The sequence below is a fragment of the Anarhichas minor genome, unplaced genomic scaffold, assembly GCF_050575085.1.
Source record: "Anarhichas minor isolate MPS153535 unplaced genomic scaffold, ASM5057508v1 ptg000033l, whole genome shotgun sequence".
NCBI lineage: Eukaryota > Metazoa > Chordata > Actinopteri > Perciformes > Anarhichadidae > Anarhichas > Anarhichas minor.
The window spans coordinates 14,916,506-14,931,721 of record NW_027466479.1 but is presented as its reverse complement, the minus strand read 5'-3'; the positions used below and the strand labels follow the sequence as shown (position 1 = coordinate 14,931,721).

Sequence of the window (15,216 nt, the reverse complement as noted above, 5' to 3'; positions counted from 1 at the left end):
GAGAAAGGCCTAATCTGCATATGTTGGGACGATAACACCAAACTCATCTTGCTGCTCTCTGTGTGCAAATTAATCGGTCAACCATTGCTGAACTAAAAATATTGCACTAAATTCCACCGAAATAGTCCATCACTCAGATTTGTCATACATTTAATTAAATTCACTTTATAAGAAGCATTTAGAAAAATATCTTTGCTTTATAGGTAAGGCTAGATTCCTGATATACAAGCATGGATATACGATACAGTACATTGCGCATCACTGCATTTCATATCAAACCATTCCATTATTGGACAATACATACAGCTAACTGCATTTCAAGATCTGCATTCCATAAACCCATAACAAGACACAGAGAGAGAGAGAGAATAAAGACACTGAGACTGAAATAACAGTAGCTCTTCAAGTGAATCAGCTGCATGCTCGGTTTGTGGTCATCCCCTTGAGGCATCTCATTGGATAAAATCGATCCTTCCTGCTCAGTAGCTTTAAGGTCAGATGATGCCACGCAGATGTTTGCCACCTGAATTACGACCCAAACAGCTGCTCTCCGCCCCGGCTTTGGTTTGAGTTTATCTGGGGGGGGGGTTTGAACCCGTGTTTGCATAATCATTCAGAAGCATAAACGCCTCCATCTTGTTGTCAAAGTGTCCTTCTTTCACTCCGGCGGCAGAGCAAAAGGGTTCCAAGTTGAGAGACCTGGCTTCACCCCCTGCACTCAGGATATAGTTACTGCGTATGTCGCAGGATGTTTAGAACGAAGTACATGCTGTATTACAGCAAGCGATTCATGAACTCTCTGTGGTTCAGTGTGTGCAAGTCGCCATTGGTGATACATTGTCATGGTGATGCTGTGGTGTGTCCGTTGTAAGAGATCTGAGGAATGCCGTTGCTGGAGTTGTCCAGGATCTCCTGTGAGGGGACACACAAACACACCTAACTTAACACACACTGCCCAAACACAATCTTTAAAATCCTCTTAGGTCACGAAACATACATTTTCCTACAACTGTTAGAGCCTAAGGCCATACTGTTGACAAGCTGAGCAACAAGAAGCTCTCTTCTGCTGTCACCTCCTACCTTCTCGGTCATCTCGTGCGAGTGGTGTAGCGAGTGTTCCCTCTCAAGGAACATCCTCTGCTGCTCGGAGCTCGCCAGGCGACAGGTGAGCCACGTGGATAAGGTACAGGAGGAGATCCCTGGACAAGACAGGAGAAGGGGAACCAGCTGAAGGAATAAGGGATGGTTCTTTATTTTAAGGGAAGAGTGGGCTGTCCCATCTTTAGTATCTTATACTATCTTAGCCATGCTAGTGTCGTGCCTCTAGGATGCCAATGTCGCTCTATTGGTTTGTCCATCATTTGGGTCCAAACTGAAATATCTCAACAACTATTGGATGGATTGAGCTGGAATATTGTACAGGTCACAAATAAAGAGCTGCTTTACTTTTAATTTAAACCTTTGAATATAACTATTCTCTTTGAACACTTGAACAAAGATATATTCCAACAACATTCCTATATTATGATAGCATACACATGGCACATACAGTATTAACATGTGTGTTCAGCTGCGTTGCATTGCATCACATTGTGTTGTCATGTTTTGTTTACCCAGACAGGCCAGAGTCATGGCAGCGAGATGGATCGAGTGCATGGAGTCTGGTCGTTTGTTCAGCGCCCGGACAAACTGGAAGTTGAGGATCCCACCAATCAGACCACAGATACAGCATGCCGAAAACAGGATCATCTGAGGGAGAGAGACAGAGAGAATGGTTATATGTTGATGCAAACGGCAGACTTGATATCTTATCAACACAACTGTAAACAAACTGACAAAATGTGATGAGTTGGAAGATATATAAACTATTGAGCTTGCATCTCCATCATTCTGCTGTTTTGGATGACAGTTGCTCTGATGAGTAATGCGTATCAGTCAAAATAAATCGAATTTCCTTTTAGAAAATTGGATCGCTCTCAAAGCACACTGTCTCTTCCAGAAATATTGCACGGCTTGGAAATATGCTTGCATCACTCACTTGTTTTTGTACTTGTGCGTGTGTGTGTGTGTGTCTGATTTGTGTGTTAGATGGTTGGTGAGATTTTCCTTTCAGTATTTAATTAATCACATTTTACAGATTACCTCCTTAGAATAGGAAAGCAGCTGGAAAACTCCAACCCAGTATGAAAATCAAATTTTCCCCAGCAGGATCTGATGGGAAAATGACCGCAGTTCCGTTACTTTGTAATCAAAATAACAATATCCAATCGATTTATTTCTACTCCCCGTTGATTTTGCAAGCATGTGTGTGTGTCTGTGTGTGTATTGTGTCAGGAGTTCAGGTTATATTTCATTGCTCCCAGTACAGATGCCTTTAGTGCCTTTAACCGCATGGAAAAGGACTTCTCCAATTTCATTCATTACCCGGTGAAGTGTGGAAAGCGGCTGGCAGGACTCCGGAGCCAAACTAACCTAATGCAATCATCACCCCCGCAGGCAAACAAGGAAAGAGATGAGGAGAGGAAGATGGAGAGAGTCAGAGCATCGAAACGACTGGGGAGAATTTGATTGAACAGAGAAGGTGGATGAGAAGGATGAGAGCGATGAAAAAGGGAAAGACACGAGGTTAAAGATGGCGACACAGACAATAGGCGGGGATGGATAGGGTGAGACAGAGGGAGAGAAAGGTTGAGGGATGTCTCTGTTACAGCAGATTGTGCTGACATTGATCCATCGTTAGTGCCCTCCCCGCAGGAGACAGAGAGAGTTAGAGAGAAACACGAGGAGTCGGACACAAAGGGACTGCGACGCGATCGCTGAGCAAAGAAAGATGGAGAGAACGACAGAGAGAGAAGAGGAGAGGTGACTGCTCGTCTCCTCTGGTTTCCTCAGACGTCTTTTTCAGAGCACACTGTACGCACCTGCAGGACTGAACACACACACACACATGTACACACACATGTACACACAAGCACTTTTGGGTGACAGGTCTTAGACTGTCTACTCCTGGACGCTTACAAGTAAAGACTATGTGTAAATGTGCACGACACAGACAGTACATATATTTGCATTCTACACAGTGCACATTCACAAGAGTTTATGTGTACGGATTCATATTCTATGAATGATGGGTGACAGCACACGATATCATCGAGTCATCTCATTGAATAGGACGAGTATTTGATGTTGAAAAAAAAAGATCTTTCAAAAGAAAAACACCTTTAAATACACAATAATAAATACTGATTCATCTTCATCATCTCTCAAAGACTCTTTTGCCTGCGCTAAATGCCAATCATCTCAAAAATGGTGTGTCTGGATCCACTTTGAATTTTGTCCGCAAAGGACACACTGTTAACATGATTACAGTCTATAATAATTTATGTGACTCAAAAGTCACCAATCTATGAGAATCTTACTTACTAATGAGGTCAAAACTCCAGCAACACTTTATAGAACAACTCAACTGTTTAGACCAACGGGTCTCGGCTTGTGGCCTTCATCGGGTGTCCCACAAGCCAAAACACATTAATCGAAACAATCAAGTATACCTAAATTATTGCGGGAGTTTCGACCTCTTCAGACTTTTCCCCTTCTCCATGCACCTTGGAAGTAGGTGAAGTTGTTGCAGAAACCCCTGCTTTGCTTCACATTTACTGTACAGATATGAGAGTGGTATCAATCTCATTCATGGCAAAAGAAAAGAATAAGCATATTCCCCAAAATGTGGAATTATTCTTTTACAACACTTTGACTCCCCAATGTGTCACATCACTATAACGCCTGTTCTGTTTGCTGTAGCAGGAAAATACAGTTTATAGAAAGAGACCACAAACTAATATGAAAGGACAACAAAAGAGGCTCGTGGGAAACAGAGGAACTAAATATATACATGCACTTACAATAAGACCTGTCCTCTTGCGAGCACACAGCACTCCGCACATCCCACAGACCAGAAACTGGAAAGAGAGAAAGAACAACAAATGAGTAAATGAGCAGTTTCAGAAGTTGTCTTACAAAAATGGCTGGTTAAGAAATCTATTTGTATTACTCCATCTTCCCCATGCTGACAACAGGAAAGGGGTGAATGTATTGTTTACACTCGGTGATTCAGATGCAACTTTCTCCCTCTAAAAATAGAGTGTGTTATTCTTCTAGCAGGAAGCCACGTTGTCCTGGATGCCAATGATTCAGACTGAACAGGAACAGCACGGTGGCGCATTACGCTGGCATAGTACGCTTACAAGTGGGACAGCTCAATGAGAAGCAAGCTGCATTGTTTTGCTGAAAGTTTCTGGAAGCAGTAGTCAGTGTGTGTGTGTGTGTGTGTGTAGGGGGGGGGGGGGGGGGGGGGGGGATTACATTCCTTGACTTCTTCTCATTTTCAATCTTTAAGTTACATGAATGTTAACGTTTTGAATACATTTATTGAATATTTGGAAGCAATCTAAAATAATTTTAAGTTAAAGTTGAAGGTTTTGACCTTTGACATTATTAAGAGTAACTCAAGGTGCACTTACTATCTTATACAGAGCTTTCAGCCCTATTTGTTGCCTTCTTCAGTGGATGAAGTACACGCTATATTGACAACTCTGGGAATGTCCCTCTAAAGACAAACTTTAAGGACTGGTTAAATATCGAGCAAAGATCGAACAAAAGATCAAAGATCGAGGCTTTTGATTTTGAAATTACACACTCAAAAATCGTTGAGAGTTAACAGATGACCTTCCAGTTATCAAAAGGTTGCCCAATAACTTGGGAAAATATTTGAAGTAATTCATTTAAGTAATCTGATGTAGACAGAAACATAACTCTAAATGTCCTGACAAATATAAGAAATGAAGTAGGATCACTTTCCAGCAGAATACTTGGACATCTAATGTACTTTGAGGACAGCGGTCAGTCGGTCTTAATGCCTGTCACTTCCTGATATGAGATATTTGGGTAATCACGAGTCACAGCTGCTGACTCAGCAGAGAGATTTCAACAGCTGTGAGGTTGAACACAAATGTGTCATGCAGCATAACAGCTTTGCAGCAACTTTATACACACACAAACACACAACCTATGTAATATCACCAATTTCTTTCTCTCCACATATTTCCACATTACATTACATTACATTACAGTCATTTAGCAGACGCTTTTATCCAAAGCGACTTACATACCGCAGGGGGCTTTGAGATACTACACTTTGCAGAAGTACAGACACATTTCTCTATGACTTATATTTCCCGAGCTCCAGGCATTTACAGTAATTCTCAGCAAGTCTTATCTCATATTGAACTCGTTGAATCAAGGTTATATATACGAGAAATGTGCAGCAAAATCAAGACAGTGAGTCAGAGAGCAGCACTGTAACAGGAGGAGACATATGCGGAGGAGTGAGGGTATGATTGTGCGTAAACGCTTTAACCCTCCAAAGCATTGCGCAACAACTCAAGCATGCATGAATGAATGAAAATAATATTTAACCGGCACCAGAGGAATCTAGGAGGCCAAATTACTCTGTGCTTCTTAACATCTAATGGACAAACACATTTAGTTACATAAAAGACCAACAGAACCAAAACATTGAGTCTTCACCACATCCTGGGTCTCAATACTTCCAGTTAGTGATTAATATTAGATAAACAACCACAGTATGAACAAAAATCAATGTAATAGTCTAATTTTAACAATGCTTTTTACTGTGCTCTCACACAAACAAAATGTGTGATATATATATATATATAGCTTCACAGAGTCTTGAACCATAGAAAAGCCTGGAAGACTTTTAAAGAAGTCATATTTTTTAAGTGTTTTTATGATATTTTGTTGAATTGTGAGGTTAGTTAGAGTTATAATTGTTACAGTTTTAGATAGCATTTACATGAAACTCACTTTATTAAAGGAATTAATTAGAACCCAACTTCTGCTAATATCTTCCAGTCAAAAACATAACAAAACAGCAATAAATCTTAGCCCAGATATTAAGCTACAGCCTGCTACTGAGGGATGTTTGTGAGATACATTCAAAGGTGTATAAGGAAGATAGTTCCCCTGAGTTTTATCTGTGCCACTATACCCTTCACATCACCCCTGGAGATACTCATCCTCTCTGGAAGTAAATGAAGAAAAGTAAGGACAAAAGTTGTTCCCAGAACGTACACAGAGTCCGCTCCACACCGGGGACGCGTCGCCCTGCTGCGGCTTATGATGGCCCCGGACCCAGCTAATGCCAACGGCTCCCAGGACGATGCTCGCCACACCGAGGCCCACCTCCACCACGGACAGCAGGAGCAGGCTCCACAGGATCTTGCGGCTGGAGCACATCCTGCCCCGGGCATCGCTCCAGCTCCAGCAGGAGGCGGACAGGGGGCGAGACGGGAGTCCGCTTCCCGTTCCCGGCGCGGCTCTACTGCTTCATATGCCCGGCTGGAAAAAGAGGGATTATCCAAACAAGTAGGTCCGAAGAAGAAAGGTTAAAGTACACAAAACTGGAGGAGGAAAGCTGGCTCTGCGGTTGGATGTTGTTTGTAAAGAGAAAGCGCTTCGCTGAAGTTCCTCCGCTTGCTCAAGTGCGTCTGTGTCGCCTGGCGCTGTCCAAGGTAGCCCCACTGCAAACACACACACACACACACACACACACACACACACACGAATTCGCGCGCACGCATATACACATTGGCGATCCAGGGCCGTAGCCAAGAGACCACGAGTCGCAGCCTCCGCCCACATGTGGAAACAATCAAACACCATAAAGCCGACAGTCTTCAGGCTCATTGTGCTGCTCGGTTAAATGGACTTGATCGCTGATTCTATATCAGTTGATTAAACTGTGTGACTTAAAACAAGGTAGGTTTAGCACGAAGAGAGGTTAGAAAACGAATATAAAACCTACACAGGGTTTAAAGGAGAATCAAATAAGAGAGGATAAAGAAATAAGCTTGCATGGAATATAAATACAATAAACAGAATAATTAAAATGACAAAATAAGCCAACATTTGATTTACTAGAAACGGTGAAACAGAAAAGCCTCAACCTTTTGTGCTAGAAACTTACTGGATGTGATATCAACATTGGGATGTTAAAACTCCAGATCCGTTATCACATCATGATGACTTCCTATACGAGCGCTATCGATTCTGCCGACAAGGAATCATTTATTGACAAGACCTTCTCGAGCCATACATTGAACACCACACGCCGCAGCCGAGCATTGACTGTCTCACAGACTGGATGCAGCCTTGCGCTTTTTTGCGAGTGGTACATTTTTGTAGAGTGTCGGCGATGCGGAGAACATCGGGAAAGCCGCTGCATGCCGTGCTGTTCGTAAAGTTTATTTGCCGCTTAATAAACTTATGGATGTGTTCAATACATTACCATGGCACATATTGTATTGGCTCACCATTCTGAATAATGTGTTTGTGCTTAGTTTTTACTTGCTCCCATGTCCTCTTGATGGCTGCGTTGCATACATGGGGGTTGAAAGCACTCATAATTATATGACAGTGTTATTAGTGCATATCATTATTGTAGAAAATGATTAAGGTGGACTCATGATAAGAATAGAGAGAATCACACACTATTTATTTTCACTGCTTCAATTGATTGAATTTCTGATTATGAATAATACATACAATACATACTGATCCGCCCACACACAGATTCACACACACATATTCAAACTCCTAGTTCTATGGTAATCTACACATACATGTATATACATGTATGTGTAGATATATAGTAGGCTACATGATACATAAGCGCATACAGTACATATATCCTCATATGAATTCGTATCAATTAGATATTCTTTGGGCTTGTTTTTATCTACTTATTCTGAAAGAGTTGAGATCATTATTTTCGCTATAAGATCTCATTCGATGATGCATTCTATTAAGCCTACTGCCAGCAGGCACATTTATACTATACATTTTCCCAACACTTATGCATTTAACTTGTCTGTGATATTTTGCCGTGCTTCTTGTCTAGCCCTCGCAGCGGTGGCGGTGTTATATTTTGCCGTGATTGTGGTCTTGAATTCCTCATATGCGTTCATGATCATCTCCTGCTCGTCAGCGGAGACAAAATAGGCTCTTTCTTTGAGTTTATTTGCCATTGTACTGTTAGAAAATCATGGTTTCGGTGACCGACGCTTCCCCCTTTTGAAGTAGGACGGGCACGCGCAATTATCCTGATCGTCTGGTTCGAATTAACGAGATTGTTTGAGAGCGGATCAGCCTTTGAGAAACCAAGATAGCCTGATTTCAATCATCGGGTTAATTTAAGGTGGCTAATAGGACATTTGATCGACTCAGTTGAACCACTACGAGGAACGGGGCCCTGGACTGCTCATAGATTGTTGTAATTACAGCAAATACATGTTATTCAATAAGTTTCAACTGTGAAATCTAAACTGAATTACATATTGAGCCCTTAATAGCATTTAACATTATATAATTTAAAATGGAACACATATACAATGTTTCAATGCATTAGACATATTATTCCACTCTAAGTATTATCATCATGCCCGCAACCACATACACATTAATAGTGACACCCTGTTGTTTAAAATGGAGGGAACTCATTTTGTAAATTGGCTGTTCTCAAACGGTATTAAAGGGTTTACCCAAAATACAAATCAAACAAAAAACATTTTCTCAGTTACATCTACTATCTAACCATGCAGATAGTTGGCTGTGGTTTGGTGTCTGTAACAGGAAGATACGGAGGACAGAAATTAGTGGCAGCGCAGCAATCACAGGCAGAGTCAGTTCTGCAGGTTTTTAAGGGTTTTTAATCAAACAAACCTCAACCAACACAAAACAGCAGAAAACGTAGCTCAGTCCAGAGCTCGATCAGTTAACTATATAATTAAACTAAATCAGCCGGGCCGCTAGCCGACTTACCGGGCTTAATCTTCTTCCACCCGAGGAGAAGACACTCTTCTCCCCTCGTCATCTTCTCTCTGCTCCATTTCCCTCCTTGCCTTTTGTTCCCCTCCCTGATGAGGAGATCTGGATCAGGTGTGTCTCTTCCCACACCTGATCTCAATGCTCTCCTGAAGGAGTGGGTGGAGCCTTCTGGCTGGAATGTAGATGCCAGCCACTACCCTGCCCCTCAGGCCCTTACAGTGTCATTTTCACCTTTTGAGATTATTGTCTCACCAATATCTAGTTAAATGGAATTAGCAGTTCAGCAGTGTCCCCATCACACTGAATAATCCACTGAACACACAAATAAAACAATGTGCATGTTAAAATAATATATATAATTGTAATTTGAGTGAACTGACCCTTTAATGGCCATAGTGCACACATGATGACACAGAATACAGTTCAATGTACAGTACAGCTCTGAAGCTTCAGTGTTTCAATCAAAACATCACATTTTACATCCCTTTTACAAACTTAACCCATTAGAACCCACAGTGACACAGTGATCCCAGACACTTTAAATATCCTGGAAAGTTCCTTATACAGTATTATCCTTGATTTTAACTTTGACAAATGCTTTGACAACATGTCCTACATCACATCTAAACTGTTCTGACCATGTTTATCAAACTAATTCATGTCTAAAAAGTTGTAAAAATATAGTTGTGATAGATGTGTCACATCAGACTTTTAAACTTATAATAGTCTCAGAAAAACAAATGTGACTTATTTGTCACAATAAGAAAAATAGTAATGAGCTGCTCAATTAATTTAGCAGATTCAATTATTTTTAATTAAAATATGTTCTGCTGTTTAATTCAAAAGACATTTAAACAAATATGAACATCAATTATTGTGAAATTCATTCAATTATTCGTAACATGTATTATGAAATATCTTTTGCAAATTAGTAAATAAAACACAAACAAACAAGATTTAACTATCCTAATTTGGTCCTATTTTAAAGTAATTTCATTATGTTTTGCAGTATTGATTAGACTGAACGACTACTACTACTTTATAGACGGCAAGTATTTCTCTGAACAGATTCTAATTTGTGTTTTCAATCAGTTCAGAGGAACAGTACATCAATAACAGCATTACAGTAAGAATCACTTGTACAGATCAGATACAACTCTGTACACCTTGTTCGTGCCAATGTGACGACAGGCCTGGCAGATAGCGTGTGCAAACTCATGCTTCTCCTCAGTAGGATGACGTCTCGCAGTAAAGAATTGCCGCCAACTAAAGTATCTCATATAAGCCTCATTATCCTTATCCAGCCCCAGGAGGAACTGAGCCAGTGCTAAGGCGTCAGGAAAGTCGTTTACATGTATGAAGGAAGTACCTGGGGCAAAATCCTCATAGTTCCATCTCGGTGGGCCCAAAACTATTGGCACAGTGCCGACCGCAAGAGGTCCATTAAACGTTTCTGTAATGTAATCTCTGTGAATTGAATTCTCAAAGGAAAGGTAGAATTTGCAGCTGCTGATAGTCAGGAAATAGTTCTCCCCGTTGGTAGAGGAGCTGTGAAAAACCTCCACCTTGATGTGTTTTATAAGCTCTCTGTAATAGCTGTATCCCTCCCCTGATTTTGTGTGGAGGTCGTTGCTATCCACAATCCAACAAAGCAATCGTTCCTTCTTGGGAAGTACGAAATCTTCACCTGAATTCTTCTTGGGAGTAAGTTGCCAGCGAACGTGGATATCCGCATCATTCCTGTAGCTCAAGGTTAAGTTAAAAAGGCCTTGAATGCCTTCTATCCTGCGAGTGTTGTTAGGCGAGTCTGTGTTGAACCAGATCCACCTCTGAATCCTGGCTCTGGGTGAGGTGGGAAGGTTGGAGAGGTCATCCTGGATAGCTCTGTGAAACACCAAAACTGCATGAGCTCTGGAGTATAAAGATCTATCATCTGTGAGTCTGCAGCCGTTGATTTGGAAAAGTTTCTTACAGTCTTGAAGATCAAACCTTTTGTTTTCAGGCCAAAACCACAGCAGCATTAAAGGCTTGTCTGTCTGGTTTTTCGTGTTGGGAAAATTAGCCTGCTTTGTCAGCCGCCCTGACTGAGCCGGGAGACGATGGCATTTTGGAGATGGAGATGACTGACTATACACCAAAACCAGGACTATGATTCCAGCCAGCAGGAGAATCCCTGTCAGGGTGGCTCGTAAAACATAAACAACAGAGCCCATATTAAACCTGCAAGGAGAGAGGAATTGTCATAATCATTGGCAACACATTCACAGTCATTTGTTAAATTCTCAAAGAAGTAAGAGAGTGACAGAGTTTAAAGAAGTCTAAACAGAATGAATTCCTCAGGTGAAGTCAAAGAAGTTAACATACAGCTGTATTTATTCATGATGAAATGACAAGTCATCATCTCCTGATTAGATTACCTGCCACATATACACCAGACAATATTTCTCAAGTATGATCACTAAATATTACATTCATATTATACCGTATTAAGTACACCAACAGATAAAGATATTTCTTAAATTGCATTTACTTGTCTCCCATTTTATATTATAGGTTAGGGGGCAAATAAATCAGCAAACCACATGCAAAGTAGACCATATGTCTGTTATGTTAAAAAGAGATATAAAAAGTGCCAACATGTTGCAGTGTCTGTAAACTTTCATCATTCCAGTATAGATGTTTTAAGTCCCAAATCCCATCACAGACAGACATAGATAACATCCAGGAAAAGACAATAAGATTAGAGAAGTGGACAAATTAGTCTCTTATCTTTCTTAAAATGTCTGATTTCAGATGCCTCATTCAGGCACATATGTTATATGTATTTAAACTAGGGCTGGGCAAGTTAACGCGTTATTATCGCGTTAACGCATTAATTCATTAATGCCGACAATTATTTTGTCACGCGTTACCGCAGTTTTTTTAAATTATTAAGCAGACATTTTTAACACAAGAACCGGGCAGCTAGCAGTGAACAGCTGTTTGTGTGGCGTCTCTTCCGTCTCTTCCTGTTTCCTTCACCTACATTCCGCTGGGTCCTAAGTCCCTCCAGGTACAGCTTCTTATCACCCTTTATGTACCAACGTACATTTATAACAAATACCACACATATTACATGGTAATCAGCGTTGCATCCAACATACCAAAAAAAACTGTCCAGCATTTAGAAAATGTAAGATTCGACTTTGAGAGAATTTATTTTCATCAAAGTTAAATATTTTGTTGCAATGCGTTTTGAAAAATGTATGTTAAAACACTCAAAATTCCTCTGGGATCTTTATATTAAGTCTTTATTGGACAATAACTATGTTGATCAGTACAAAGAGCCAAGATGTTGTTGACTGTAAAATTACTTGAATTAGTGACATTCCCATACACGATCATTAAATAACTTCATTATGATTATATGAAGTTATGTACAAAATAATGTTAAAATTATTACATCTACAGAGTAAAACAAATGTAAAATAATCATTAGTCACCTTGCATCGATGATTACATGACGTGGTTAAGAAACTAAGAGTTTAAAGGAGATTATCAAAATTGATACATTAATAACGTTAACAAAATCAGCCTACCAGCACCTCTAAAGCTCACCAATTAACATGTTATATCTTGTTTATTTAGCCTGTAGCAAGTGTAAAAACAGGATTATGTGCTGTGATATTATTATTTGTAGACAGGCTAGCTGGTTCTCCCTTTTTCCAGTATTTAAGCAAAGCTAACTGTCCACTAGAGAGACAATAAATTCCCAAAATGTGCAATTAAATTGGATCAATTGGCTTATTTCAGCCAATTGATGACAACTTTAAACAGAATACAGTGGGCAGAATACTCAAGTATCTGTTTGCATGTGTGAGCCACTATCATCGGACGTTCTCATTGACGTTTTTATGTAAAGTACCACTCATAGAGGTCATGAACTACATGGAAACCCCTGTCTCTTGACATGTGGTCGCAGGCGAGGCAGATAGGGCGAACATATTCAACCAATAGTGACTGCCAATGAGGGTCAACTGTGTAGAACTTCCTCCACTCAAAGTAACGTGCATACGCCTCATCGTTCATGTTCAGTAGAAAGTCTGCTAGTGACTTTGCATCAGGGAAATCATTTATGTGGATGAAGGCTTCGGCGGGAATGAACTGCTCGTAGTTTTCTCTTGGCGGACCCAAAACTACAGGGACCGTCCCCGCCACGAGGGGCCCGTTAACCTTCTCTGTGAAGTAGTCTCTGTGGATCGAGTTCTCGAATGAGAGGTAAAACTTACAGCTAGCAAGGGTTGAGTAATAGTCCTCATAACTCAAAGGGTGCCCTCCAAAGGCTGCACCAAACATGTGGATCTTGATGTGTTTGGACAGTTCATGGTAATATTGTTCTCTCACAGCTGTTCCAGTTGCGAGGATTTGGTTACTGACGATCCAGCACACTAGTTTGTCTTTCTTGGGCAGAACAAAGTCATCTTTAATTTCTGTCTTTCTGATCGTGAGGTCAAACCTCACGGGGATGTCAGAGTCTCTTCTGTAGCTCATCGTTAAGTTGAACAGGTGCTCAAGACCCGGTATCTTTGCTGTGTTCGTCGGCGATTCCACATGTAACCAAATCCACTTCTGAAAAGCTGGACGTGGCTCCCGCGGCATGTTTTGTAAATACCAGTCTATGTCTCTGTGGAGGAAGATTACTCCCTGTGCTTCGTTGTAGAGCGATCTATTAGCTGTCAGAACACAGCTATCAATGTTGAAGTAAGTAAAGCAGGCTTTGAAATCAAACATAATACCGCGAGGCCAGAACCACAGCAGGACTATGGGCTTTTCATTTGGATCCACTCCTTGAAGATATTCCTCATGAGCTAATGTAGAGGGGCAAACAGGAGATGGAGGCTCAAAATACAGACAGAATGCCAGAGTAGAGCCGATGAGGCAGATAGCAGCTATTTTTCGTAAGTCAAATTTTTTCTTGGAAGCTGGTGTCGTCATCTGTGGAAGTAGAAAGTGAAGCATACATTTAGATAATTTCCCCAGTAGTTGCAACAAATTGAGTTAAATTGAAGTTGAAGGTAGTATAACGTAAGTAGGAAGTATAAAGACCTCAAAAGCTCACACGGATTGGGGGGGGGGGGGGGGGGGGGGCAATTAAGGGATGGGTCCAACAAACAGCGATCCTTCAGCCAGCACACCCCTATATATTCCCCATGTGAAAATAGAAGACAAACTAAGTAGTTTTGTTACCTAAACCTAACTTTTTGTTTCCTATGACGATGGTAATTTATTTTGAAAAGATAGTATAATATACTATATATACAAAAACTATAGTTTGTTGTATTTATGAAAATATAGAACAAGAATAAAGATAATTCTTGACATTTTATTGCAATTTTACCTGTTATAACAATATCAAACTCTTATGAAGAGGAGAGTTTGCTGCAGCAGTTGAGAAATCGCTCTTTATCGCTCATCTCCAGCGTGATACTTTTCAGCAAATGCTGTGTACTTGTTCTGGAAGTGACTTTCAACATTACATTTTTTGCACATATCAAGCATACAGGTAAGCCAGCATCGTTGGCAGTGAAAGCAAATGAATACGTCCACGCAGAATTAAACTCTCTATTTTCCTCCGTGACTTTTCTTTTTTTGGATTTATCCATTGATAGTTTACCGAGGGCGGGGGTCTGCAAATCATGATTAGCCACCTGCAGGGAAAGGCGCTTGACAGGCGTAATAGGATGTGTAGCACATTTTAGTTGACAAAATATGAAAACATTTTTATTTAAGGTCAGGTATTACTGACCTTGTTGTCTTTACTAGCAGCTGTTGTCCAGTTAAAGTCTGCATTTCTGCGGAGGAAGTAGCTGTTATTGGAGCGATTAGCGAGCATCGTGTCCAGCGGCGTTATCAGACCTACGGAGCGGCCGTCTGAAGTCACGTTAGCGGCTTTGAGCAACTAATCTACTTCCTGTTTACACCGGCACCCACCATGCCCAGTGTACGTGAATAGTCACGTGATATTCGATTTCAGGCGTTTTAAGTCTGGACGGAGATCATTTAGAAAACGATGCTGAAACGCCATGTGGACGGAGATCGTTTAAAACGAAAACGTATTAGTGTGGATGTAGACTCAGGGAGCCGCAACAGAGGGGCTGAAGAGCCGCATGTGGCTCCGGAGCCGCAGGTTGCCGACCCCTGACCTGGAGGGACACAGTGACACCACAAAGACCACACAATGGATCGCTTTTAGCAGTGAGCAAACCCTGCTTTAAAAATGAACTGTGGTGAGCACACACCCTCTGACACATGCTTTGGAGTTTTACATCTAAA

At 40.9% G+C, this 15,216-nt stretch overlaps 3 protein-coding genes across 5 annotated transcripts; all 3 read right to left on the bottom strand.

Annotated features, from left to right (window-relative positions):
* Positions 1–223: 223 nt before the first annotated feature.
* Positions 224–6,315, bottom strand: tmem196 (transmembrane protein 196). 3 transcript variants are annotated; one of them, XM_076106416.1, is made up of 5 exons: positions 6,151–6,315; positions 3,903–3,959; positions 1,614–1,749; positions 1,081–1,199; positions 224–936 (listed from the first exon to the last, which is right to left on the bottom strand). In XM_076106416.1, exons 1-5 carry the CDS (start codon positions 6,313–6,315, stop codon positions 841–843), a joined length of 573 nt encoding a protein of 190 aa, XP_075962531.1. In that variant the 3' UTR covers positions 224–840. The 3 variants fall into 3 exon arrangements, with proteins under 3 accessions (XP_075962531.1, XP_075962532.1, XP_075962533.1); XM_076106417.1 differs by having other exon boundaries at positions 224–912; XM_076106418.1 differs by having other exon boundaries at positions 224–912; positions 6,169–6,315.
* A 3,722-nt stretch (positions 6,316–10,037) lies between these two features.
* Positions 10,038–11,117, bottom strand: LOC142965268 (4-galactosyl-N-acetylglucosaminide 3-alpha-L-fucosyltransferase 9-like). The gene has a single exon (XM_076106083.1). The coding sequence runs from the start codon at positions 11,115–11,117 to the stop codon at positions 10,038–10,040; it is 1,080 nt and encodes a 359-aa protein (XP_075962198.1).
* Positions 11,118–12,795: 1,678 nt separating this feature from the next.
* On the bottom strand, positions 12,796–13,878 carry LOC142965250 (4-galactosyl-N-acetylglucosaminide 3-alpha-L-fucosyltransferase 9-like). Its single transcript, XM_076106060.1, has one exon. The coding sequence runs from the start codon at positions 13,876–13,878 to the stop codon at positions 12,796–12,798; it is 1,083 nt and encodes a 360-aa protein (XP_075962175.1).
* Positions 13,879–15,216: the final 1,338 nt, after the last annotated feature.